General features: G+C 33.6%; 9 protein-coding genes across 9 annotated transcripts, besides 2 other annotated features; 5 read left to right on the forward strand and 4 right to left on the reverse strand.

Annotated features, from left to right (window-relative positions):
* Positions 1 to 164: part of a mobile genetic element that runs on past the window's edge.
* Positions 165 to 621: 457 nt separating this feature from the next.
* On the reverse strand, positions 622 to 1,306 carry TVAGG3_0722810 (RNA polymerase II transcription regulator recruiting protein; the record flags this gene model as incomplete). The annotated part of the gene is made up of 1 exon (XM_001299864.1): positions 755 to 1,306. The coding sequence occupies one exon, from the start codon at positions 1,304 to 1,306 to the stop codon at positions 755 to 757; it is 552 nt and encodes a 183-aa protein (XP_001299865.1).
* Positions 1,307 to 2,360: 1,054 nt separating this feature from the next.
* On the reverse strand, positions 2,361 to 2,909 carry TVAGG3_0722820 (RNA polymerase II transcription regulator recruiting protein; the record flags this gene model as incomplete). Its single annotated transcript, XM_001299865.1, has 1 exon — positions 2,361 to 2,909. One exon carries the CDS (start codon positions 2,907 to 2,909, stop codon positions 2,361 to 2,363), a length of 549 nt encoding a protein of 182 aa, XP_001299866.1.
* A 565-nt stretch (positions 2,910 to 3,474) lies between these two features.
* TVAGG3_0722830 (protein kinase protein) lies at positions 3,475 to 3,867 on the reverse strand (the record flags this gene model as incomplete). The annotated part of the gene is made up of 1 exon (XM_001299866.1): positions 3,475 to 3,867. The coding sequence occupies one exon, from the start codon at positions 3,865 to 3,867 to the stop codon at positions 3,475 to 3,477; it is 393 nt and encodes a 130-aa protein (XP_001299867.1).
* A 2,345-nt stretch (positions 3,868 to 6,212) lies between these two features.
* On the reverse strand, positions 6,213 to 6,662 carry TVAGG3_0722840 (uncharacterized protein; the record flags this gene model as incomplete). The annotated part of the gene is made up of 1 exon (XM_051244195.1): positions 6,213 to 6,662. One exon carries the CDS (start codon positions 6,660 to 6,662, stop codon positions 6,213 to 6,215), a length of 450 nt encoding a protein of 149 aa, XP_051090782.1.
* A 36-nt stretch (positions 6,663 to 6,698) lies between these two features.
* Positions 6,699 to 22,010: a mobile genetic element.
* Positions 8,840 to 9,544, forward strand: TVAGG3_0722860 (His-Me finger endonucleases family; the record flags this gene model as incomplete). Its single annotated transcript, XM_051244196.1, has 1 exon — positions 8,840 to 9,544. One exon carries the CDS (start codon positions 8,840 to 8,842, stop codon positions 9,542 to 9,544), a length of 705 nt encoding a protein of 234 aa, XP_051090783.1.
* A 36-nt stretch (positions 22,011 to 22,046) lies between the features above and the next one.
* TVAGG3_0722870 (uncharacterized protein) lies at positions 22,047 to 22,496 on the forward strand (the record flags this gene model as incomplete). The annotated part of the gene is made up of 1 exon (XM_051244197.1): positions 22,047 to 22,496. The coding sequence occupies one exon, from the start codon at positions 22,047 to 22,049 to the stop codon at positions 22,494 to 22,496; it is 450 nt and encodes a 149-aa protein (XP_051090784.1).
* Positions 22,497 to 24,165: 1,669 nt separating this feature from the next.
* TVAGG3_0722880 (SLEI family protein family) lies at positions 24,166 to 24,897 on the forward strand (the record flags this gene model as incomplete). The annotated part of the gene is made up of 1 exon (XM_051244198.1): positions 24,166 to 24,897. The coding sequence occupies one exon, from the start codon at positions 24,166 to 24,168 to the stop codon at positions 24,895 to 24,897; it is 732 nt and encodes a 243-aa protein (XP_051090785.1).
* A 194-nt stretch (positions 24,898 to 25,091) lies between these two features.
* Positions 25,092 to 26,123, forward strand: TVAGG3_0722890 (SLEI family protein family; the record flags this gene model as incomplete). The annotated part of the gene is made up of 1 exon (XM_051244199.1): positions 25,092 to 26,123. A coding segment is annotated over one exon (1,032 nt), but the record flags the coding sequence as incomplete, so codon positions are not given.
* A 271-nt stretch (positions 26,124 to 26,394) lies between these two features.
* On the forward strand, positions 26,395 to 26,771 carry TVAGG3_0722900 (SLEI family protein family; the record flags this gene model as incomplete). Its single annotated transcript, XM_051244200.1, has 1 exon — positions 26,395 to 26,771. A coding segment is annotated over one exon (377 nt), but the record flags the coding sequence as incomplete, so codon positions are not given.
* Between the last annotated feature and the right edge of the window lie 304 nt (positions 26,772 to 27,075).

The raw sequence follows: 27,075 nt of genomic DNA on the forward strand, positions 1-27,075 counted from the left end.
TAATGTAATTGTTGATAATGAAAAATAGTTTTCAATTGCTGGTAAGGGCCAATGTATGTTCAATAGCTCCGAAAGCAAAAAATGCACGTTTAGAAAAAGACGATAACGATTAAATTACAAAATCGATAACGACGACGATTAAATTACAAAATCAATAATGACCCCTTGAGATCTGTTTTGTTCTTCTGATTCTGCTCTTCAACAACACGGTTCATTAGAGAGATTAAATTTTCATCATGTAAATTGTCATAACTGCTAACGCCTCCACAGATTGGTCCGTCACTCATTAAAATGAAGTGAAAATTTTTGAATAAAATATCAATTTTTTATATTGAAGGAAATTATCGAAGTTGATTAAATTTGAACTAACGATCACTTGATCAAAACCAAATAAATGTAAATGGTTGCTAATTATGATATATAATTATTTTTATGCGATTGGATCATAAGAAAGTTTAATCGCTTCTTTCAATTTTCTGAAAATTTTATTCTTCGACCATGGCCACAAATTACTATAAAATTTTGCAACTAATGATAGACAATTGCTTAATGCCAAATGAAAAATTAATTGAATACATTCAATTTTTGAAAATAATTTGCCATATAATAAAATTGATATTGCTGAAAAAAAAATATTTATATAAGTTATTTCAAATAATAAAGATAATAGATTGTTGATGAGCCATAAATGTTCATTTTTTACTTTTGCAATTTTTACAAATTAATAATCTCATGGGTTGCATTATTATAGATATTAAAAAGTTATTTGATCCCACAAATCAGGACAGTTAAACATATCACAATTAAAGAAATAATCAAGTATGCCGTTTTCTTCAATATTCCTGGACAAAATTGAAGATCTTGAATCTTGCTCTCCATGGTCTAGTATGCAGTTAACAGCCTGTTTGTTGCTATCTACCGGGGCTATATTTTGTGAAGATTGAGGTGGCTTCTTTTCAATATTCAAAACATTGTTTACATCTTGAGTGCGATGCTTCTTTTTCATTAATTTTCTGTATCTATTTTTAATCTGTACATCATTTCTTCCATGAAAATATGAAGAAATGTAAATCCAATGTGATTCGTGCTCTTTTACAAGTTTAATCAGCAATTCATCTTCTTCATCGGTCCATATATTAGTATTTATTTTGGGAGACAAGAATAGAGTATATCTTTCTTTGACTTGTCTAACAGATCGATTTTTCATTTTTTCAGCAATAGCTTTCCAATTATTATCTCCATAAATATTAACTAGATTAATGAGCTTTTTATCTTCACTAGGCGAGAACCTTTGGTAAATCGGCATTATGTATAAATTATCGATTTGATAACAAATTTATTTCAATTATCGATCAATTCAATTTTTTTGATAAAAATGGTTTCAACCTAATCGGATTAATTGTTTAAAAGGAAAGAAAAAAGATAATAATTAATTTTATTTGATCAGATGCTCTATCACAAAAAAGTTTTTTTGTTGTGGCATATTCAATTTACTAGTCGATAATTTAGAAAATTGAAAAAATTCAAAAATATAAAATTCAAGATGGGATCCCTTTTTAATCTATTTTAGGATTTATCCAAAATATCGTGGGAAATAAAACTGTTCAATTTTTTTCAAAGTAAATCCATTATGAATATGATCACAGGGTTTAATATCATTTAATATGATACTTCATAATTTTCATTATTACGTAAACAACTATTATTATGGCCAAAAAATTGAAAACAATTATTCGATTTAATCGTCCGGCTAATTTAAGATATTAATTAAATACAATAATATATCAATTGTTGATCGATAATCAGTTTAAAAAAAATTACAATTACTCCTTTCAATTTTTTTCTATTGTTTTAATTGAGTTAATTTTCAATTCTTCTCAAATTATTATTATTTGAATTTTTATTAAATACAATAAAAATAGCGATTTTCAAAAAAATTATAATGAATCATGAATTGTTACTGTATAAGCACCAGTTTCACAATAGTTAAACCATGAAATTACTTTAATTCCATATTTAAATTCAGATTTTTGAGGTCATCATAACAATTTACCATAAAGTAATTACACATATCAATAATATACAGCAAAACCAATCAATATTTAATATTCATATTTCAAATAATTATTCTTATACATTCAGTAATTTAAATAATGTGTTAATCCGCATTATTATAACATGATTTCAGTATTTGTAATTGGAATTTCATAAATAATTTCTACAGATGAATAATTTTTTCCTTTCCGAAATTAAAAAGTATTCAATTTGTGAAAGAAAATACTTACAAAAGACTTTTATTAAAGTACATTTTGAAATTGATTTCCGATTTCAAAATGTATTAGGAATTAATAATAAAAAAATTAATCAGAAACTTTGTCCCAAAAGTCAACACAGTCGAAAATATTACAGTCGAAGAAATAACCATAAATTTCATCATCCGTAATATTCCAATCTAAACCGGAATAAACATGTTTCTTTTGGCCATTAATAACTACATTATTATAGTCAGGATAGCTAAACTCAGCCGCAAAGATTTCTTCTGGTACAACTGAGATTTTTGCTTCAAATGTATTAATCGCCTCTTGCTTTTGGATTCTATTCTTCCTTTTAATAAGCTTCTTGTATCTATTTTTGATTTGAATGTCATTTCTGCCATCAAAATAAGAAGAAATAATCATCCAATGAGGGTAATGTTTTTCTGCAAGTTTCATCAACAGTTCATCTTTCTCATCTGTCCAAATGTTCGAATTGATTTTTGGAGAGAGAAACAACGTGTATCTCTCTTTAACTTGGCGAATAGTTCTATTCATCTTCTCAGCAATAACTTTCCAATTCTGCTCCCCATATGTATTGACAAGGTTGAATAATTTTTTATCTTCGCTTGGTGTGAACCTCTGATATATTGGCATCGAAGTGATAAAAATTTTTATCAATCGGAATATTTGAGAACTTCTCAATTTTTAATCAAAACAATATGAATTGAAAAAAATTCAAATATCACATTCAATTGATTTCGATAATTTGAACCACAATTAAAACAGTTAGGGCTATACTGATATTATTTTATTTTCATTTTTTTTAATTATAAACAGACCAGTTCAAGCCCGTAACCCATTAAATTAATCTTGTGATTTTTCCAAAATCTTTTCGCTCAATTTTTTAACAGAGCTTTATTGAGTAGTGGATTATCTCTATCGCATCAAGATCTTGCATACTCATCTGATTCGTACAAGATTTTGAAGATAATAAAAATATAAAAGCAAATGCAACAACATTATCGCTTTAAAGTTTATTAAATTAAAAATACGTCGTGATGGATATATTTTCAAAAATCAAAATTATGAATTTAGACACGAATAACGTTTCATTTTATTCATATAGCTTAATTAGATAATGCTATGGCATACAAAATATTAAAATAATTTCTCAATTTTTATTAAAATTATTACAACATTTATTCAAACAATAAAATGGTTAATAACCTAATATACCAGAAGATGTTGGAGAAAGTCTTTTAATACCTGGAATGACGTGATGCTTTGCAATCACAGATAGAACGCGAGATGCTGAATTTGGGTTTGTATCTGGGGACGATTTCATTGAATCTAAGATTTTGATTTTAAGCTGATACATTGTTGGTCTTGCTTTCGGTTCGATTTGTAAGCAAGAATTAATTATTTCGATTAATGGACCATATTTTGGTTCAATCTGAGTATATCCGCGATTTATTTCAGCTAAAAGTACATTTGAGCTCGATCCTTCAAAAGGAAAATGACCTGATGCTAAACAATAAATTGTCACTCCAACTGCCCAAACATCTGCCATAAAATGGTCGTAGTCCATTCCTAAGAATATTTCTGGACACATATAGTTAATCGTTCCACGGATATATTTATCTGATTTGAGTGTTTTTGAGACAGAAATATAATGAGAAAGTCCAAAATCACATAGTTTTACTCTTCCGAATTGATCCAGAAGGATATTTGAGAGTTTGATATCGCAATGGGCAATTCCTTTTTGATGTAAATAGGATAAAGCATCAATAATTTCGGAAGCTATTTTAATTATTCTTCTAATTCCAATTTGCTTCTTTGACTGTATGAGATCAACCAATGAACCACCAGAACAATATTCAAGAATTTGAAAAACTAGATAAATTTAATATTTTGTAAATGTTATCGGTTCTTACGCTTTTGGAAGGAGGGATGGTATTTTTGGAGCATTTATATTACATTGGTACTAAGGCTTTTGGAAAATTTACAAAATAAATTTAATATTTTGTAAATGTTATCGGTTCTTACGCTTTTGGAAGGAGGGATGGTATTTTTGGAGCATTTATATTACATTGGTACTAAGGCTTTTGGAAAATTTACAAAATAAATTTAATATTTTGTAAATGTTATCGGTTCTTACGCTTTTGGAAGGAGGGATGGTATTTTTGGAGCATTTATATTACATTGGTACTAAGGCTTTTGGAAAATTTACAAAATAAATTTAATATTTTGTAAATGTTATCGGTTCTTACGCTTCCTCAGTTAGTAAACATATCATGGGTACGGTGGCACTGCGCGCCTCCATACCCATTATATGTGAATTCGATACTTTACAAAACCGTTAACGTATATTTTACAACACAAACGACAACACTACCTTAACCTTAAATATTTACAAAACCACCAACCACTTCACTTCACTACTGTAAAAAATAAACGTTCCCACTAATGTTCTCACTTACAAAAGTATTGCAACTCCTTCCATTGCTGTGCTTCACACAATAGTTCATATTCTTCAGTATCGCTGCTGTCACTCCAATCGTCAGAGTCAAAATCACTGTCAAAATAAATGTTAGTAAGTTTTGACAAAGCTAATGAAACACGCTTACCGTTTGTATCTATTGCTTGTATAAACTTTCCATTATGCTTGTAGTCATAAACGCTCAAACTAACTTTACCCTTTCTCCCTCGTATCTGATAGAATGTATTTTCACGAGGAACGAAGAACAAATTCTTGAACTCATGACCGTTGTAGTTTGTTATCTCAATAGTTTTCGTCATTTATATAAAAAAAAATAAAATAAAAAATAAACTTAAAAATTAATGATATCACCACCCTCACACGTATGAAAACATAGCACAAAAATAAATTTAGGTGAAGTGGTGAGATCTCACCTCTTTTTTCACCTGTTTTTTCACCCTGTTGAATTCATTGCTTTATAACTCTCTTCCTTTCTCCAACTCTTCTAACTTCTTCCTAAGTTTAGCAATGTTGTCCTCATGAAGTTTAATCTTTCTCAAAATTCCTTCTTTATCTAATGGTTGCTTTATCTTTCTAAACTGAACTCTACCATCCTTCATAGTATGAATGTAAAAACCTTCTGGAATAGTTCCTGATTTAATGTATTCTACCAAAAACTTTTGTTTCATTGCTTCAGTGACTTTAGTCGTCATTTTACTCTAAGGTGAAGCTAGCACAGCAATAATGGATTTCATGACTTTTTAGTATTTCATGCAATCTTAACAGATAGCCTTACAAGTACTTCCAGTGTCCCTAGCTGTCCATCCTTTTTATATAACTCCATGACATTTATAATCTCGCGAAACTTAACAGGTAGCATAACAGATTAAAATCAGATGAGGTTTTGAACCAAAATTTCTAAGCAACGTTGTCAAGGATTTTTGAGGAACTAGGGACAGAGTGTGGCAAAGTCCAAGATTTAATTTATCTTCATCTGTTTCATCAGCTATCTCATCTAATATTCCAATATTTTATTCATAACTCGTGGCAAACTCACTAACTTTCGTTATGTTCATCTGCATGCTTCATCTGATAGAAAGTATGACTTTCATTAACTCTGTGAGATAATGAAACTACTAGGGACAGAGACCATGGCAAAGTTTATGACTTTCATTATTTCCAGAACTTAATGAAAACTACTAGGACAGAGAACATGGCAAAGTTCATGATTTAATTTTTTCTCTCACTAACAACAAACACAAACTCCAACACTAACTCAAGTACTAACCTCAGCACAAATGACAAACACTAACAACAAACACAAACTCCAACACTAACTCAAGTACTAACCTCAGCACAAATGACAAACACTAACAAAAACACAAACTCCAACACTAACTCAAGTACTAACCTCAGCACAAATGACAAACACTAACAACAAACACAAACTCCAACACTAACGACAAAAATAAATGTCCTCACTTCTTAACAAAGTAATATGTGCTTCTTACACCACCATAGCTCAAACGTTTCTTTTCAAACATCGATTGAAACTTATTTTGAGCCATTGGCTTTAGTCTCTTTTTCTTCAAATACGCCAAGAAATCTTCTTCACATCTTTTCACTTCATAGCCTTCTTTAAACTCCTCCTTGTTAAGTTCTATGAAATCCTTTATAACATTCTTTGTTGCAATGGCTTCTTCACGAACGACATCGTGAACTATTTCATCATTGCATTCATGTATGACCTCCTCACTGTTCTCATGAACTATTTCAACACTGTTCTCATGAACGACCTCCTTACTGTCTTTCATAAGCGTTTCAAAGTCTCCTTTACTCATTACTTCAATCTCATGCTGTTCACAGTAGTACTTAAACTCACTGTATATGTCTTTGTTGTATGTTATATTGCTTCCCATGTACTCCATGAATTTTTCAAGCACTTCCTCATAATTCACTGTTTCTTTCTTTCCACGACCTTCTAATATCATACTTGCTTCGTAAATATAACTTCTTGCAGAACCGTCTCGCTTTCTACTTCTCTTCACAAATTCTCTCATCTTGCCACCAAATACATTTGAACTACATGCAAAGAATTCATTCTCCTTCGCAAATTCTTTATATCTTCTGTAGCACTCTGTACAATTCCATCCGGATACAAACTTTTCATAGAACTCCTCGTAAAACATTTGGTAAGGTGTTTTGTTCATTTCGATGAGTTCTTGTTTAGCCCTGGTGAATGGTATCTTCCTTACATCAAATTCACTTAAATCTTTCTTCATGAAGTACGTCAGTAAGTTTGAATAAAACTCTTCATTAAAGCTTTCAATGAGATTTGAGAAATATTCGTAATTTCCTTTGTATCTGCTGCTTACGTCAATGACAACAAATCTTCTGTCGTCTTTGTCAATCTTTACTGAGTTGAAGTTGTTAGATATCATGATGATATTACAAACATTCTCTATCTTTCTTACTGGCTGACACTTCTGATTTAAGTCCAACTGAGTCTCTGTTACTATTGACTTTAGTGCGTCGTGGTTCATGACCTTAGACGTATCGCATGAGCTTAGTTCATTGCATACGATGAGCTTCATGTTCTCAATAGCAGCATTGAATCTACCAACCACATTCTCTATTGCCGTTATATTATTGTTGGCGTACTTGCTAATGAGCTCGCATAGAACATTACTAAGTACATTCTTACCAGTTCCTTGCTTTCCTGTTAACAAAAGTACTGTTCCAGTCTTTCCACAAGGATTTTGAACGATGTAGGCGAACCAGTTCAAAACATACTCATAAAGCTCTTCATCCTCATTACATATGACATCGTGAACATGTTTCAAATATCCTTCAATAATGCTTTCATCTACTTCATTCAGTACCTCATACTCATATCCTCTGAAATAGCTGTAAATGTCATCTCTTTCGTCAAAGAATCTCATGCCTGACTTCATAAGATAGTTCTTGTTCTGACCCGCTTCATAAATCATCAGTGCGTTCACATCCTTCTCTTCAATACGTCCTACATAAACACTCTTCATGAGCTTATTGAATTCCTTGCTATCTACTGACACAAGTGTTGTTGTGTCTCGTATTCCATCATAATCTTTCACTAGATATGTCATACGTGCTCCGTCAATAACGACAACACATCTTCTTAAGTCATTTATAACACTAGCTATGTCAATACCTTCTTCACTCATGTACTTATTTCTTCTCAAGTCCTTTAGTGTGAAAGTGTCTCTAAGTTCTATTTCAAGCAATTCATTTACACATCCTTTGCAATACTTCTCTATAAAATATTTCTGTCGTTCTTTACTAAGTTTTTAACAGCTCTGAAGAACCATGTGTTTTGACTCAAACATCCTTCACAACTTCTCTCATTCATTCCTAGTTCTTTCATGTCATTATCTTCAACCTCTATGGTCTCATTGAGTAAGGTCAAAGGGTTCTTAGTCATTGCTGGTCTTATCTGAAACAATGTTTGTGCAACAGGTTTAACTAGTTCAGCAACGTCCTTCCTTAATATGAATAGCTGTTTCCACTCATCTTTGCTAACAGTTCTTTCATAACCACTGACAGTAATGATTTCATTTGCTGACCTTAGACACTTATGTTCTATCATTTGTATTGCTTTTGTGTAAGGCTTTCGTGAGCATAGGTTGTATATGTCATTCCTGCAATGTTCATTCATGCCAATAGTACTAAATCCTTTCTTTGCTGTTGAGTGCATAATATCCATTAGTTCCTGTGTTCGTATTGCTGTCTCATAAAATACAACAAGACCTTTGTCATCTATGACGTACTTACCGAAAACATTGCTTATATTCTTTAACCATGAAATAACATCCTCATTCATGCTGTCAAACATGAAGTAAGGTCTTACATACTCTTCACTTATAAGATACTCCACAAAATACTTGTTAAGCTCTATGTCCTCGTGAGCGATTTCATTAGGTTTGATATTAGTTCCTTTTGTCATTGCTGTCATGTACTTCACTCTCATAGTTCCTTTCAATAGCGTAAAAATACTTCATTGTTTCATAACTGCTCTAAATTCTGTTCAAAATTCGTACAACATAACTTTTAACATTAGTGAAAGAACATGAGCGAAACAACAACATCTAACATTACAGAAGAAGTCAATGACAATGCCGATGAAAACATTACAGAAGGAGCTAGTGAAAATATTGACGAGTTCAGTGAGGAAGAAGATATTGAGGACGTCAATGAGAACGTTAGTGGGGAACAAACTCAATGGGAAACATTGAGAAATCATGAAGATTATGAGATTTGTACGACATATCCTTTTACTATTCGTCGAAAGAAAGACAAACATATTATGAGTGAATACTTAAATAATTATGGTTATATTGTGCTTAGTTTAAACAACAAAATACATTTAAAGCATAGAATTATTGCAGAACAGTGGATTGAAAATCCAAACAATTTGAAAGAAATAGACCATATAAATCATGATAGAACGGACAACAGAATCTCAAACCTTCGTTGGTGTTCTAGATCTGAAAACAATAGAAATAAAAGCAAGTATGACGATATAGTTTATGAGTTCGTTGATGAAATATCTGACGAAGCTGTTGAAATAACAGATTATGGTAAGCATTCGTTTGAGTTCTACTACTATGTTGAGAATGAGGACGCATTCTATTATTATACAGGTCTTAACTATCGAAAACTTCATATAAACTTTACAAAAACAGGTGCTGCTTATGTTTGTATGATAGATACAGAAAACAAGAGTGTAATTTTATTCATAAACAAATTCAAACGCTTGTACGGCTTCATGTAGGACAAACATTATTTTTCAACACTAACGCCAACACGTAGGACAAACATTCATGACTAACATTACTGTATAAACTTCGTCGTATATGTTTTGTCAAGACTTCATCGTAAATGTTTTGTCATGATTTCATCGTAAATGCTTTGTCATGATTTCATCTTAAATGTTTTGTCATGATTTCTTCGTAAATGTTTTGTCGAAACTACTTCGTAAACACTTTGTCAAGACTTCTTCGTATATGTTTTGTCAAAACTTCATCGTATATGCTTTGTTATGACTTCATCGTAAATGCTTTGTCATGACTTCATCGTAAATGCTTTGTCATGACTTCATCGTTAATGATTTGTCAAAACTTCATCGTAAATGTTTGTCAAAACTTCATCGTCAATGATTTGTCAAAACTTCATCGTCAATGATTTGTCAAGACTTCATCGTCATGACTTCATCGTTAATGATTTGTCAAAACTTCATCGTTAATGATTTGTCATGACTTCATCGTAAATGTTTGTCAAAACTTCATCGTCAATGATTTGTCAAGACTTCATCGTCATGACTTCATCGTTAATGATTTGTCAAAACTTCATCGTTAATGATTTGTCATGACTTCATCGTAAATGTTTGTCAAAACTTCATCGTCAATGATTTGTCAAGACTTCATCGTAAATGTTTGTCAAGACTTCATCGTCAATGATTTGTCAAGACTTCATCGTCAAAACTTCATCGTCAATGATTTGTCAAGACTTCATCGTCATGACTTCATCGTTAATGATTTGTCAAAACTTCATCGTTAATGATTTGTCATGACTTCATCGTAAATGTTTGTCAAAACTTCATCGTTAATGATTTGTCAAGACTTCATCGTCAAAACTTCATCGTCAATGATTTGTCAAGACTTCATCGTCATGACTTCATCGTTAATGATTTGTCAAAACTTCATCGTTAATGATTTGTCATGACTTCATCGTAAATGTTTGTCAAAACTTCATCGTCAATGATTTGTCATGACTTCATCGTAAATGTTTGTCAAAACTTCATCGTCAATGATTTGTCAAGACTTCATCGTAAATGTTTGTCAAGACTTCATCGTCAATGATTTGTCAAGACTTCATCGTCAAAACTTCATCGTCAATGATTTGTCAAGACTTCATCGTCATGACTTCATCGTTAATGATTTGTCAAAACTTCATCGTTAATGATTTGTCATGACTTCATCGTAAATGTTTGTCAAAACTTCATCGTTAATGATTTGTCATGACTTCATCGTAAATGTTTGTCAAGACTTCATCGTCAATGATTTGTCAAGACTTCATCGTCAAAACTTCATCGTCAATGATTTGTCAAGACTTCATCGTCAAAACTTCATCGTCAATGATTTGTCAAGACTTCATCGTCAAACTTCATCGTCAATGATTTGTCAAAACTTCATCGTCAATGATTTGTCAAGACTTCATCGTCAAAACTTCATCGTCAATGATTTGTCAAGACTTCATCGTCAAAACTTCATCGTAAATGATTGTCAAGACTTCATCGTCAAAACTTCATCGTCAATGATTTCAGTGTCACCACGTCACCATGTCACCAGGTTAATTAACTTCTCCTAAAATTACTGACAACATAACATTTTGACAACAGGTACGAAAGGAGGAAGGCATTTATGAATTATTTTTGAAGAACTGAAGGTGTCACCACGTCACCATGTCACCAGGTTAATTAACTTCTCCTAAAATTACTGACAACATGACATTTAGACAACATCAACAAAGGAATTTCATCGTAAATGATTTGTCAAGATTTCTTCGTAAATGTTTTGTCAAGACTTCATCGTCAAAACTTCATCGTAAATGATTTGTCAAAACTTCATCGTAAATACTTTGTCATGATTTCATCGTAAATATTTTGTCAAAACTTCATCGAAACTAAACATAAATGCTTTGTCAAGATTTCTTCGTAAATGTTTTGTCAAGATTTCTTCGTAAATGTTTTATCAAGATTTCTTCGTAAATGATTTGTCAAGACTTCATCGTAAATGATTTGTCAAGACTTCATCGTAAATGATTTGTCAAGACTTCATCGTAAATGTTTTGTCAAGATTTCATCGTAAATGATTTGTCAAGACTTCATCGTCAAAACTTCATCGTCAAAACTTCATCGTCAATGATTTGTCAAGACTTCATCGTCAAAACTTCATCGTCAATGATTTGTCAAAACTTCATCGTCAATGATTTGTCAAGACTTCATCGTAAACACTTTGTCAAGACTTCATCGTAAATGTTTTGTCAAGATTTCTTCGTAAATGTTTTGTCAAGACTTTGTCATGACTTCATCGTAAATGATTTGTCAAAACTTCATCGTAAATGTTTTGTCAAGATTTCTTCGTAAATGTTTTGTCAAGACTTTGTCATGACTTCATCGTAAATGATTTGTCAAAACTTCATCGTAAATACTTTGTCATGATTTCATCGTAAATATTTTGTCAAAACTTCATCGAAACTAAACATAAATGCTTTGTCAAGATTTCTTCGTAAATGTTTTGTCAAGATTTCTTCGTAAATGTTTTATCAAGATTTCTTCGTAAATGATTTGTCAAGACTTCATCGTAAATGATTTGTCAAGACTTCATCGTAAATGTTTTGTCAAGATTTCATCGTAAATGATTTGTCAAGACTTCATCGTCAAAACTTCATCGTCAAAACTTCATCGTCAATGATTTGTCAAGACTTCATCGTCAAAACTTCATCGTCAATGATTTGTCAAAACTTCATCGTCAATGATTTGTCAAGACTTCATCGTAAACACTTTGTCAAAACTTCATCGTAAACACTTTGTCAAGACTTTATCGTAAATGTTTTGTCAAGATTTCTTCGTAAATGTTTTGTCAAGACTTTGTCATGACTTCATCGTAAATGATTTGTCAAAACTTCATCGTAAATGTTTTGTCAAGATTTCTTCGTAAATGTTTTGTCAAGACTTTGTCATGACTTCATCGTAAATGATTTGTCAAAACTTCATCGTAAATACTTTGTCATGATTTCATCGTAAATATTTTGTCAAAACTTCATCGAAACTAAACATAAATGCTTTGTCAAGATTTCTTCGTAAATGTTTTGTCAAGATTTCTTCGTAAATGTTTTGTCAAGATTTCTTCGTAAATGATTTGTCAAGACTTCATCGTAAATGATTTGTCATGACTTCTTCGTAATGAGTGTAAATGACCCAAAAATAATGTTTAGGTGAAGAGGTGAGATCTCACCTGTTTTCTCACCTAATTTTTCACCCTCATGAATTTGTCAAGGTTTCATCGTAAATACTTTGTCAAGACTTCTTCGTAAATGATTTGTCAAGACTTCATCGTCAATGATTTGTCAAGACTTCATCGTCATGACTTCATCGTAAATGATTTGTCAAGATTTCATCGTATATTTTTTGTCAAAACTTCATCGTTAATGAGTGTAAATGACCCAAAAATAATGTTTAGGTGAAGAGGTGAGATCTCACCTGTTTTCTCACCTAATTTTTCACCCTCATGAATTTGTCATGATTTCATCGTATATGCTTTGTCATGACTTCTTCGTCAATGATTTGTCAAGATTTCTTCGTAAATGATTTGTCAAGGTTTCATCGTAAATACTTTGTCAAGACTTCATCGTAAATGATTTGTCAAGATTTCATCGTATATGTTTTGTCAAAACTTCATCGTTAATGAGTGTAAATGACCCAAAAATAATGTTTAGGTGAAGAGGTGAGATCTCACCTGTTTTCTCACCTAATTTTTCACCCTCATGAATTTGTCATGATTTCATCGTATATGCTTTGTCATGACTTCTTCGTAAATGATTTGTCAAGACTTCATCGTCAATGATTTGTCAAGACTTCATCGTCATGACTTCATCGTAAATGATTTGTCAAGATTTCATCGTATATTTTTTGTCAAAACTTCATCGTTAATGAGTGTAAATGACCCAAAAATAATGTTTAGGTGAAGAGGTGAGATCTCACCTGTTTTCTCACCTAATTTTTCACCCTCATGAATTTGTCAAGGTTTCATCGTAAATACTTTGTCAAGACTTCTTCGTAAATGATTTGTCAAGACTTCATCGTCAATGATTTGTCAAGACTTCATCGTCATGACTTCATCGTAAATGATTTGTCAAGATTTCATCGTATATTTTTTGTCAAAACTTCATCGTTAATGAGTGTAAATAACCCAAAAATAATGTTTAGGTGAAGAGGTGAGATCTCACCTGTTTTCTCACCTAATTTTTCACCCTCATGAATTTGTCATGATTTCATCGTATATGCTTTGTCATGACTTCTTCGTCAATGATTTGTCAAGACTTCATCGTCAATGATTTGTCAAGACTTCATCGTCATGACTTCATCGTAAATGATTTGTCAAGATTTCATCGTATATGTTTTGTCAAAACTTCATCGTTAATGAGTGTAAATGACCCAAAAATAATGTTTAGGTGAAGAGGTGAGATCTCACCTGTTTTCTCACCTAATTTTTCACCCTCATGAATTTGTCAAAACTTCATCGTAAATGATTTGTCAAGACTTCATCGTCAATGATTTGTCAAGACTTCATCGTCAATGATTTGTCAAGACTTCATCGTCAAGATTTCATCGTAAATGATTTGTCATGATTTCTTCGTAAATGATTTGTCAAGATTTCATCGTAAATACTTTGTCATGATTTCTTCGTATATGTTTTGTCATGATTTCATCGTATATGTTTTGTCATGATTTCATCGTAATGAGTGTAAATGACCCAAAAATAATTTTAGAAGAATTTCCTCATATGATTGCTTCCCTCTGAAAACCGAGAGTACTGGAAGGATAAAAATAAGCCAGAATTTGGCTCCTGGTTTGAAAGGTTATTATATTCATAGACTTTTAGTAAACGCCGTAGCAATGTGGACTTCACCTCGTTATGCTTGTTATATTCTTCACAAAATGCCTTATAATACTCTTCCCTAAAAATTATTTTTGTCTGATTTACATCTAATGAAAAAGTTTAGAAGAATTATCTTATTCTTTCTGGCTTATTTTTATCCTTCCAGTACTCTCGGTTTTCAGAGGGAAGCAATCATATGAGGAAATTCTTCTAAAATTATTTTTGGGTCATTTACACTCATTACGATGAAATCATGACAAAACATATACGATGAAATCATGACAAAGTGTTTATGTTTAGTTTCGATGAAATCATGACAAAACATATACGAAGAAGTCTTGACAAAGTCTTGACAAAACATTTACGAAGAAATCATGACAAAACATTTACGAAGAAATCATGACAAAGTATTTACGATGAAATCTTGACAAATCATTTACGATGAAATCATGACAAATCATTTACGATGAAATCTTGACGATGAAACCTTGACAAATCATTTACGAAGAAATCTTGACAAATCATTTACGAAGAAGTCATGACAAAGCATATACGATGAAATCATGACAAATTCATGAGGGTGAAAAATTAGGTGAGAAAACAGGTGAGATCTCACCTCTTCACCTAAACATTATTTTTGGGTCATTTACACTCATTAACGATGAAGTTTTGACAAAAAATATACGATGAAATCTTGACAAATCATTTACGATGAAGTCTTGACAAAGTATTTACGATGAAACCTTGACAAATCATTTACGAAGAAATCTTGACAAATCATTTACGAAGAAGTCATGACAAAGCATATACGATGAAATCATGACAAATTCATGAGGGTGAAAAATTAGGTGAGAAAACAGGTGAGATCTCACCTCTTCACCTAAACATTATTTTTGGGTCATTTACACTCATTACGAAGAAGTCATGACAAATCATTTACGATGAAATCTTGACAAATCATTTACGATGAAGTCTTGACAAAGTATTTACGATGAAACCTTGACAAATCATTTACGAAGAAATCTTGACAAATCATTTACGAAGAAGTCATGACAAAGCATATACGATGAAATCATGACAAATTCATGAGGGTGAAAAATTAGGTGAGAAAACAGGTGAGATCTCACCTCTTCACCTAAACATTATTTTTGGGTCATTTACACTCATTAACGATGAAGTTTTGACAAATCATTTACGATGAAGTCATGACAAATCATTAACGATGAAGTCATGACGATGAAGTCTTGACAAATCATTGACGATGAAGTCTTGACAAATCATTTACGAAGAAGTCTTGACAAAGTATTTACGATGAAACCTTGACAAATTCATGAGGGTGAAAAATTAGGTGAGAAAACAGGTGAGATCTCACCTCTTCACCTAAACGTTATTTTTGGGTCATTTACACTCATTACGAAGAAGTCATGACAAATCATTTACGATGAAATCTTGACGATGAAGTCTTGACAAATCATTGACGATGAAGTCTTGACAAATCATTTACGATGAAGTTTTGACAAATTCATGAGGGTGAAAAATTAGGTGAGAAAACAGGTGAGATCTCACCTCTTCACCTAAATATTATTTTTGGGTCATTTACACTCATTAACGATGAAGTTTTGACAAATCATTTACGATGAAATCTTGACGATGAAGTCTTGACAAATCATTGACGATGAAGTCTTGACAAATCATTTACGATGAAGTTTTGACAAATTCATGAGGGTGAAAAATTAGGTGAGAAAACAGGTGAGATCTCACCTCTTCACCTAAATATTATTTTTGGGTCATTTACACTCATTAACGATGAAGTTTTGACAAAACATATACGATGAAATCTTGACAAATCATTTACGATGAAGTCTTGACAAAGTATTTACGATGAAACCTTGACAAATCATTTACGAAGAAATCTTGACAAATCATTTACGAAGAAGTCATGACAAAGCATATACGATGAAATCATGACAAATTCATGAGGGTGAAAAATTAGGTGAGAAAACAGGTGAGATCTCACCTCTTCACCTAAACATTATTTTTGGGTCATTTACACTCATTAACGATGAAGTTTTGACAAAAAATATACGATGAAATCTTGACAAATCATTTACGATGAAGTCTTGACAAAGTATTTACGATGAAACCTTGACAAATCATTTACGAAGAAATCTTGACAAATCATTTACGAAGAAGTCATGACAAAGCATATACGATGAAATCATGACAAATTCATGAGGGTGAAAAATTAGGTGAGAAAACAGGTGAGATCTCACCTCTTCACCTAAACATTATTTTTGGTCATTTACACTCATTAACGATGAAGTTTTGACAAATCATTTACGATGAAGTCATGACAAATCATTAACGATGAAGTCATGACGATGAAGTCTTGACAAATCATTGACGATGAAGTCTTGACAAATCATTTACGAAGAAGTCTTGACAAAGTATTTACGATGAAACCTTGACAAATTCATGAGGGTGAAAAATTAGGTGAGAAAACAGGTGAGATCTCACCTCTTCACCTAAACGTTATTTTTGGGTCATTTACACTCATTACGAAGAAGTCATGACAAATCATTTACGATGAAATCTTGACAAAACATTTACGATGAAGTCTTGACAAATCATTTACGATGAAGTCTTGACAAATCATTTACGAAGAAATCTTGATAAAACATTTACGAAGAAATCTTGACAAAACATTTACGAAGAAATCTTGACAAAGCATTTATGTTTAGTTTCGATGAAGTTTTGACAAAATATTTACGATGAAATCATGACAAAGTATTTACGATGAAGTTTTGACAAATCATTTACGATGAAGTCATGACAAAGTCTTGACAAAACATTTACGAAGAAATCTTGACAAAACATTTACGATGAAGTTTTGACAAATCATTTACGATGAAGTCATGACAAAGTCTTGACAAAACATTTACGAAGAAATCTTGACAAAACATTTACGATGAAGTCTTGACAAAGTGTTTACGATGAAGTTTTGACAAAGTGTTTACGATGAAGTCTTGACAAATCATTGACGATGAAGTTTTGACGATGAAGTCTTGACAAATCATTTACGATGAAATCTTGACAAAACATTTACGATGAAGTCTTGACAAATCATTTACGATGAAGTCTTGACAAATCATTTACGAAGAAATCTTGATAAAACATTTACGAAGAAATCTTGACAAAACATTTACGAAGAAATCTTGACAAAGCATTTATGTTTAGTTTCGATGAAGTTTTGACAAAATATTTACGATGAAATCATGACAAAGTATTTACGATGAAGTTTTGACAAATCATTTACGATGAAGTCATGACAAAGTCTTGACAAAACATTTACGAAGAAATCTTGACAAAACATTTACGATGAAGTTTTGACAAATCATTTACGATGAAGTCATGACAAAGTGTTTACGATGAAGTTTTGACAAAGTGTTTACGATGAAGTCTTGACAAATCATTGACGATGAAGTTTTGACGATGAAGTCTTGACAAATCATTTACGATGAAGTTTTGACGATGAAGTCTTGACAAAACATTTACGATGAAGTCTTGACAAATCATTTACGATGAAATTCCTTTGTTGATGTTGTCTAAATGTCATGTTGTCAGTAATTTTAGGAGAAGTTAATTAACCTGGTGACATGGTGACGTGGTGACACTGAAATCATTGACGATGAAGTTTTGACGATGAAGTCTTGACAATCATTTACGATGAAGTTTTGACGATGAAGTCTTGACAAATCATTGACGATGAAGTTTTGACGATGAAGTCTTGACAAATCATTGACGATGAAGTTTTGACAAATCATTGACGATGAAGTTTGACGATGAAGTCTTGACAAATCATTGACGATGAAGTTTTGACGATGAAGTCTTGACAAAACATTGACGATGAAGTTTTGACGATGAAGTCTTGACAAATCATTTACGATGAAGTTTTGACGATGAAGTCTTGACAAAACATTTACGATGAAGTCTTGACAAATCATTTACGATGAAATTCCTTTGTTGATGTTGTCTAAATGTCATGTTGTCAGTAATTTTAGGAGAAGTTAATTAACCTGGTGACATGGTGACGTGGTGACACCTTCAGTTCTTCAAAAATAATTCATAAATGCCTTCCTCCTTTCGTACCTGTTGTCAAAATGTTATGTTGTCAGTAATTTTAGGAGAAGTTAATTAACCTGGTGACATGGTGACGTGGTGACACTGAAATCATTGACGATGAAGTTTTGACGATGAAGTCTTGACAATCATTTACGATGAAGTTTTGACGATGAAGTCTTGACAAATCATTGACGATGAAGTTTTGACGATGAAGTCTTGACAAATCATTGACGATGAAGTTTTGACAAATCATTGACGATGAAGTTTGACGATGAAGTCTTGACAAATCATTTACGATGAAGTCATGACAAATCATTAACGATGAAGTTTTGACAAATCATTTACGATGAAGTCATGACAAATCATTAACGATGAAGTCATGACGATGAAGTCTTGACAAATCATTGACGATGAAGTTTTGACAAACATTTACGATGAAGTTTTGACAAACATTTACGATGAAATCATGACAAAGCATTTACGATGAAATCATGACAAAACATTTACGATGAAGTCTTGACAAAACATATACGACGAAGTTTATACAGTAATGTTAGTCATGAATGTTTGTCCTACGTGTTGGCGTTAGTGTTGAAAAATAATGTTTGTCCTACATGAAGCCGTACAAGCGTTTGAATTTGTTTATGAATAAAATTACACTCTTGTTTTCTGTATCTATCATACAAACATAAGCAGCACCTGTTTTTGTAAAGTTTATATGAAGTTTTCGATAGTTAAGACCTGTATAATAATAGAATGCGTCCTCATTCTCAACATAGTAGTAGAACTCAAACGAATGCTTACCATAATCTGTTATTTCAACAGCTTCGTCAGATATTTCATCAACGAACTCATAAACTATATCGCATACTTGCTTTTATTTCTATTGTTTTCAGATCTAGAACACCAACGAAGGTTTGAGATTCTGTTGTCCGTTCTATCATGATTTATATGGTCTATTTCTTTCAAATTGTTTGGATTTTCAATCCACTGTTCTGCAATAATTCTATGCTTTAAATGTATTTTGTTGTTTAAACTAAGCACAATATAACCATAATTATTTAAGTATTCACTCATAATATGTTTGTCTTTCTTTCGACGAATAGTAAAAGGATATGTCGTACAAATCTCATAATCTTCATGATTTCTCAATGTTTCCCATTGAGTTTGTTCCCCACTAACGTTCTCATTGACGTCCTCAATATCTTCTTCCTCACTGAACTCGTCAATATTTTCACTAGCTCCTTCTGTAATGTTTTCATCGGCATTGTCATTGACTTCTTCTGTAATGTTAGATGTTGTTGTTTCGCTCATGTTCTTTCACTAATGTTAAAAAGTTATGTTGTACGAATTTTGAACAGAATTTAGAGCAGTTATGAAACAATGAAGTATTTTTACGCTATTGAAAGGAACTATGAGAGTGAAGTACATGACAGCAATGACAAAAGGAACTAATATCAAACCTAATGAAATCGCTCACGAGGACATAGAGCTTAACAAGTATTTTGTGGAGTATCTTATAAGTGAAGAGTATGTAAGACCTTACTTCATGTTTGACAGCATGAATGAGGATGTTATTTCATGGTTAAAGAATATAAGCAATGTTTTCGGTAAGTACGTCATAGATGACAAAGGTCTTGTTGTATTTTATGAGACAGCAATACGAACACAGGAACTAATGGATATTATGCACTCAACAGCAAAGAAAGGATTTAGTACTATTGGCATGAATGAACATTGCAGGAATGACATATACAACCTATGCTCACGAAAGCCTTACACAAAAGCAATACAAATGATAGAACATAAGTGTCTAAGTCAGCAAATGAAATCATTACTGTCAGTGGTTATGAAAGAACTGTTAGCAAAGATGAGTGGAAACAGCTATTCATATTAAGGAAGGACGTTGCTGAACTAGTTAAACCTGTTGCACAAACATTGTTTCAGATAAGACCAGCAATGACTAAGAACCCTTTGACCTTACTCAATGAGACCATAGAGGTTGAAGATAATGACATGAAAGAACTAGGAATGAATGAGAGAAGTTGTGAAGGATGTTTGAGTCAAAACACATGGTTCTTCAGAGCTGTTAAAAAACTTAGTAAAGAACGACAGAAATATTTTATAGAGAAGTATTGCAAAGGATGTGTAAATGAATTGCTTGAAATAGAACTTAGAGACACTTTCACACTAAAGGACTTGAGAAGAAATAAGTACATGAGTGAAGAAGGTATTGACATAGCTAGTGTTATAAATGACTTAAGAAGATGTGTTGTCGTTATTGACGGAGCACGTATGACATATCTAGTGAAAGATTATGATGGAATACGAGACACAACAACACTTGTGTCAGTAGATAGCAAGGAATTCAATAAGCTCATGAAGAGTGTTTATGTAGGACGTATTGAAGAGAAGGATGTGAACGCACTGATGATTTATGAAGCGGGTCAGAACAAGAACTATCTTATGAAGTCAGGCATGAGATTCTTTGACGAAAGAGATGACATTTACAGCTATTTCAGAGGATATGAGTATGAGGTACTGAATGAAGTAGATGAAAGCGTTATTGAAGGATATTTGAAACATGTTCACGATGTCATATGTAATGAGGATGAAGAGCTTTATGAGTATGTTTTGAACTGGTTCGCCTACATCGTTCAAAATCCTTGTGGAAAGACTGGAACAGTACTTTTGTTAACAGGAAAGCAAGGAACTGGTAAGAATGTACTTAGTAATGTTCTATGCGAGCTCATTAGCAAGTACGCCAACAATAATATAACGGCAATAGAGAATGTGGTTGGTAGATTCAATGCTGCTATTGAGAACATGAAGCTCATCGTATGCAATGAACTAAGCTCATGCGATACGTCTAAGGTCATGAACCACGACGCACTAAAGTCAATAGTAACAGAGACTCAGTTGGACTTAAATCAGAAGTGTCAGCCAGTAAGAAAGATAGAGAATGTTTGTAATATCATCATGATATCTAACAACTTCAACTCAGTAAAGATTGACAAAGACGACAGAAGATTTGTTGTCATTGACGTAAGCAGCAGATACAAAGGAAATTACGAATATTTCTCAAATCTCATTGAAAGCTTTAATGAAGAGTTTTATTCAAACTTACTGACGTACTTCATGAAGAAAGATTTAAGTGAATTTGATGTAAGGAAGATACCATTCACCAGGGCTAAACAAGAACTCATCGAAATGAACAAAACACCTTACCAAATGTTTTACGAGGAGTTCTATGAAAAGTTTGTATCCGGATGGAATTGTACAGAGTGCTACAGAAGATATAAAGAATTTGCGAAGGAGAATGAATTCTTTGCATGTAGTTCAAATGTATTTGGTGGCAAGATGAGAGAATTTGTGAAGAGAAGTAGAAAGCGAGACGGTTCTGCAAGAAGTTATATTTACGAAGCAAGTATGATATTAGAAGGTCGTGGAAAGAAAGAAACAGTGAATTATGAGGAAGTGCTTGAAAAATTCATGGAGTACATGGGAAGCAATATAACATACAACAAAGACATATACAGTGAGTTTAAGTACTACTGTGAACAGCATGAGATTGAAGTAATGAGTAAAGGAGACTTTGAAACGCTTATGAAAGACAGTAAGGAGGTCGTTCATGAGAACAGTGTTGAAATAGTTCATGAGAACAGTGAGGAGGTCATACATGAATGCAATGATGAAATAGTTCACGATGTCGTTCGTGAAGAAGCCATTGCAACAAAGAATGTTATAAAGGATTTCATAGAACTTAACAAGGAGGAGTTTAAAGAAGGCTATGAAGTGAAAAGATGTGAAGAAGATTTCTTGGCGTATTTGAAGAAAAAGAGACTAAAGCCAATGGCTCAAAATAAGTTTCAATCGATGTTTGAAAAGAAACGTTTGAGCTATGGTGGTGTAAGAAGCACATATTACTTTGTTAAGAAGTGAGGACATTTATTTTTGTCGTTAGTGTTGGAGTTTGTGTTTGTTGTTAGTGTTTGTCATTTGTGCTGAGGTTAGTACTTGAGTTAGTGTTGGAGTTTGTGTTTGTTGTTAGTGTTTGTCATTTGTGCTGAGGTTAGTACTTGAGTTAGTGTTGGAGTTTGTGTTTGTTGTTAGTGTTTGTCATTTGTGCTGAGGTTAGTACTTGAGTTAGTGTTGGAGTTTGTGTTTGTTGTTAGTGAGAGAATAAATTAAATCATGAACTTTGCCATGTTCTCTGTCCCTAGTAGTTTTCATTAAGTTCTGGAAATAATGAAAGTCATAAACTTTGCCATGGTCTCTGTCCCTAGTAGTTTTCATTATCTCACAGAGTTAATGAAAGTCATACTTTCTATCAGATGAAGCATGCAGATGAACATAACGAAAGTTAGTGAGTTTGCCACGAGTTATGAATAAAATATTGGAATATTAGATGAGATAGCTGATGAAACAGATGAAGATAAATTAAATCTTGGACTTTGCCACACTCTGTCCCTAGTTCCTCAAAAATCCTTGACAACGTTGCTTAGAAATTTTGGTTCAAAACCTCATCTGATTTTAATCTGTTATGCTACCTGTTAAGTTTCGCGAGATTATAAATGTCATGGAGTTATATAAAAAGGATGGACAGCTAGGGACACTGGAAGTACTTGTAAGGCTATCTGTTAAGATTGCATGAAATACTAAAAAGTCATGAAATCCATTATTGCTGTGCTAGCTTCACCTTAGAGTAAAATGACGACTAAAGTCACTGAAGCAATGAAACAAAAGTTTTTGGTAGAATACATTAAATCAGGAACTATTCCAGAAGGTTTTTACATTCATACTATGAAGGATGGTAGAGTTCAGTTTAGAAAGATAAAGCAACCATTAGATAAAGAAGGAATTTTGAGAAAGATTAAACTTCATGAGGACAACATTGCTAAACTTAGGAAGAAGTTAGAAGAGTTGGAGAAAGGAAGAGAGTTATAAAGCAATGAATTCAACAGGGTGAAAAAACAGGTGAAAAAAGAGGTGAGATCTCACCACTTCACCTAAATTTATTTTTGTGCTATGTTTTCATACGTGTGAGGGTGGTGATATCATTAATTTTTAAGTTTATTTTTTATTTTATTTTTTTTTATATAAATGACGAAAACTATTGAGATAACAAACTACAACGGTCATGAGTTCAAGAATTTGTTCTTCGTTCCTCGTGAAAATACATTCTATCAGATACGAGGGAGAAAGGGTAAAGTTAGTTTGAGCGTTTATGACTACAAGCATAATGGAAAGTTTATACAAGCAATAGATACAAACGGTAAGCGTGTTTCATTAGCTTTGTCAAAACTTACTAACATTTATTTTGACAGTGATTTTGACTCTGACGATTGGAGTGACAGCAGCGATACTGAAGAATATGAACTATTGTGTGAAGCACAGCAATGGAAGGAGTTGCAATACTTTTGTAAGTGAGAACATTAGTGGGAACGTTTATTTTTTACAGTAGTGAAGTGAAGTGGTTGGTGGTTTTGTAAATATTTAAGGTTAAGGTAGTGTTGTCGTTTGTGTTGTAAAATATACGTTAACGGTTTTGTAAAGTATCGAATTCACATATAATGGGTATGGAGGCGCGCAGTGCCACCGTACCCATGATATGTTTACTAACTTCCTCTCTTCATCAAGATGCTTCTTCACTCCATCATGCATCCATCATGCAGCTTCCTCTCTTCATCAAGGTGCTTCCTCTCTTCATCAAGATGCTTCCTCTCTTCATCAAGATGCTTCCTCACTCCATCAAGATGCTTCCTCACTCCATCATGCATCCATCATGCAGCTTCCTCTCTTCAACAAAGTGATTCCTCTCTTCTTCAAAGTACTTCCTCTCTTCATCAAAGTACTTCCTCTCTTGCTCAAGATGCAGCTTCCTCTCTTCAACAAAGTGCTTCCTCTCTTCATCAAGATGCTTCCTCTCTTGATCAAGATGCTTCCTCTCTTGATCAAGGTGCTTCCTCTCTTCATCAAGATGCTTCCTCTCTTGATCAAGATGCTTCCTCTCTTCATCAAGGTGCTTCCTCTCTTCATCAAGATGCTTCCTCTCTTCATCAAGATGCTTCCTCTCTTCATCAAAGTACTTCCTCTCTTGCTCAAGATGCTTCCTCTCTTCATCAAGGTGCTTCCTCTCTTCATCAAGATGCTTCCTCTCTTCTTCAAAGTACTTCCTCTCTTCAACAAAGTACTTCCTCTCTTCATCAAGGTGCTTCCTCTCTTCATCAAGGTGCTTCCTCTCTTCATCAAGATGCTTCCTCACTCCATCATGCATCCATCATGCAGCTTCCTCTCTTCATCAAGTTGCTTCCTCTCTTCAACAAAGTACTTCCTCTCTTGATCAAGGTGCTTCCTCTCTTCTTCAAAGTACTTCCTCTCTTCATCAAGGTGCTTCCTCTCTTGATCAAGATGCTTCCTCTCTTCAACAAAGTGCTTCCTCTCTTCATCAAGATGCTTCCTCTCTTGATCAAGATGCTTCCTCTCTTGATCAAGATGCTTCCTCTCTTCAACAAAGTGCTTCCTCTCTTGATCAAGATGCTTCCTCTCTTCAACAAAGTGCTTCCTCTCTTCTTCAAAGTACTTCCTCTCTTCATCAAGGTGCTTCCTCTCTTCATCAAAGTGCTTCCTCTCTTCATCAAGATGCTTCCTCTCTTCAACAAAGTGCTTCCTCTCTTCTTCAAAGTGCTTCCTCTCTTCAACAAAGTACTTCCTCTCTTCATTAAGATGCTTCCTCTCTTCAACAAAGTGCTTCCTCTCTTCATCATGCAGCTTCCTCTCTTCTTCAAAGTACTTCCTCTCTTCATCAAGGTGCTTCCTCTCTTGATCAAGATGCTTCCTCTCTTCTTCAAAGTACTTCCTCTCTTGATCAAGGTGCTTCCTCTCTTCTTCAAAGTACTTCCTCTCTTCATCAAGGTGCTTCCTCTCTTGATCAAGATGCTTCCTCTCTTCAACAAAGTGCTTCCTCTCTTCATCAAGATGCTTCCTCTCTTGATCAAGATGCTTCCTCTCTTGATCAAGATGCTTCCTCTCTTCAACAAAGTGCTTCCTCTCTTGATCAAGATGCTTCCTCTCTTCAACAAAGTGCTTCCTCTCTTCTTCAAAGTACTTCCTCTCTTCATCAAGGTGCTTCCTCTCTTCATCAAAGTGCTTCCTCTCTTCATCAAGATGCTTCCTCTCTTCAACAAAGTGCTTCCTCTCTTCATTAAGATGCTTCCTCTCTTCAACAAAGTACTTCCTCTCTTCATTAAGATGCTTCCTCTCTTCAACAAAGTGCTTCCTCTCTTCATCATGCAGCTTCCTCTCTTCTTCAAAGTACTTCCTCTCTTCATCAAGGTGCTTCCTCTCTTGATCAAGATGCTTCCTCTCTTCTTCATAGTACTTCCTCTCTTCAACAAAGTACTTCCTCTCTTCATCAAGGTGCTTCCTCTCTTCATCAAGATGCTTCCTCTCTTCATCAAGATGCTTCCTCACTCCATCATGCATCCATCATGCAGCTTCCTCTCTTCATCAAAGTGCTTCCTCTCTTCATCAAGGTGCTTCCTCTCTTCATCAAGATGCTTCCTCTCTTCTTCAAAGTACTTCCTCTCTTCAACAAAGTACTTCCTCTCTTCATCAAGGTGCTTCCTCTCTTCATCAAGGTGCTTCCTCTCTTCATCAACATGCTTCCTCACTCCATCATGCATCCATCATGCAGCTTCCTCTCTTCATCAAGTTGCTTCCTCTCTTCAACAAAATACTTCCTCTCTTGATCAAGGTGCTTCCTCTCTTCTTCAAAGTACTTCCTCTCTTCATCAAGGTGCTTCCTCTCTTCATCAAAGTGCTTCCTCTCTTCATCAAGATGCTTCCTCTCTTCAACAAAGTGCTTCCTCTCTTCATCAAGATGCTTCCTCTCTTCTTCAAAGTACTTCCTCTCTTCATCAAGATGCTTCCTCTCTTCAACAAAGTACTTCCTCTCTTCATCAAGTGCTTCCTCTCTTCATCAAGATGCTTCCTCTTCTTCAAAGTACTTCCTCTCTTCATCAAAGATGCTTCCTCTCTTGATCAAGATGCTTCCTCTCTTCATCAAGGTGCTTCCTCTCTTCATCAAGGTGCTTCCTCACTCCATCATGCATCCATCATGCAGCTTCCTCTCTTCATCAAGGTGCTTCCTCTCTTCGTCAAAGTACTTCCTCTCTTGCTCAAGATGCAGCTTCCTCTCTTCATCATGCAGCTTCCTCTCTTCAACAAAGTACTTCCTCTCTTCATTAAGATGCTTCCTCTCTTCAACAAAGTGCTTCCTCTCTTCATCAAGATGCTTCCTCTCTTCAACAAAGTGCTTCCTCTCTTCATCAAGGTGCTTCCTCTCTTCATCAAGATGCTTCCTCTCTTCTTCAAAGTACTTCCTCTCTTCAACAAAGTACTTCCTCTCTTCATCAAGGTGCTTCCTCTCTTCATCAAGATGCTTCCTCACTCCATCAAGATGCTTCCTCACTCCATCATGCATCCATCATGCAGCTTCCTCTCTTCTTCAAAGTACTTC

The sequence above is a fragment of the Trichomonas vaginalis genome, chromosome III, assembly GCF_026262505.1.
Source record: "Trichomonas vaginalis G3 chromosome III, whole genome shotgun sequence".
NCBI classification, from domain to species: Eukaryota; Parabasalia; order Trichomonadida; family Trichomonadidae; genus Trichomonas; species Trichomonas vaginalis.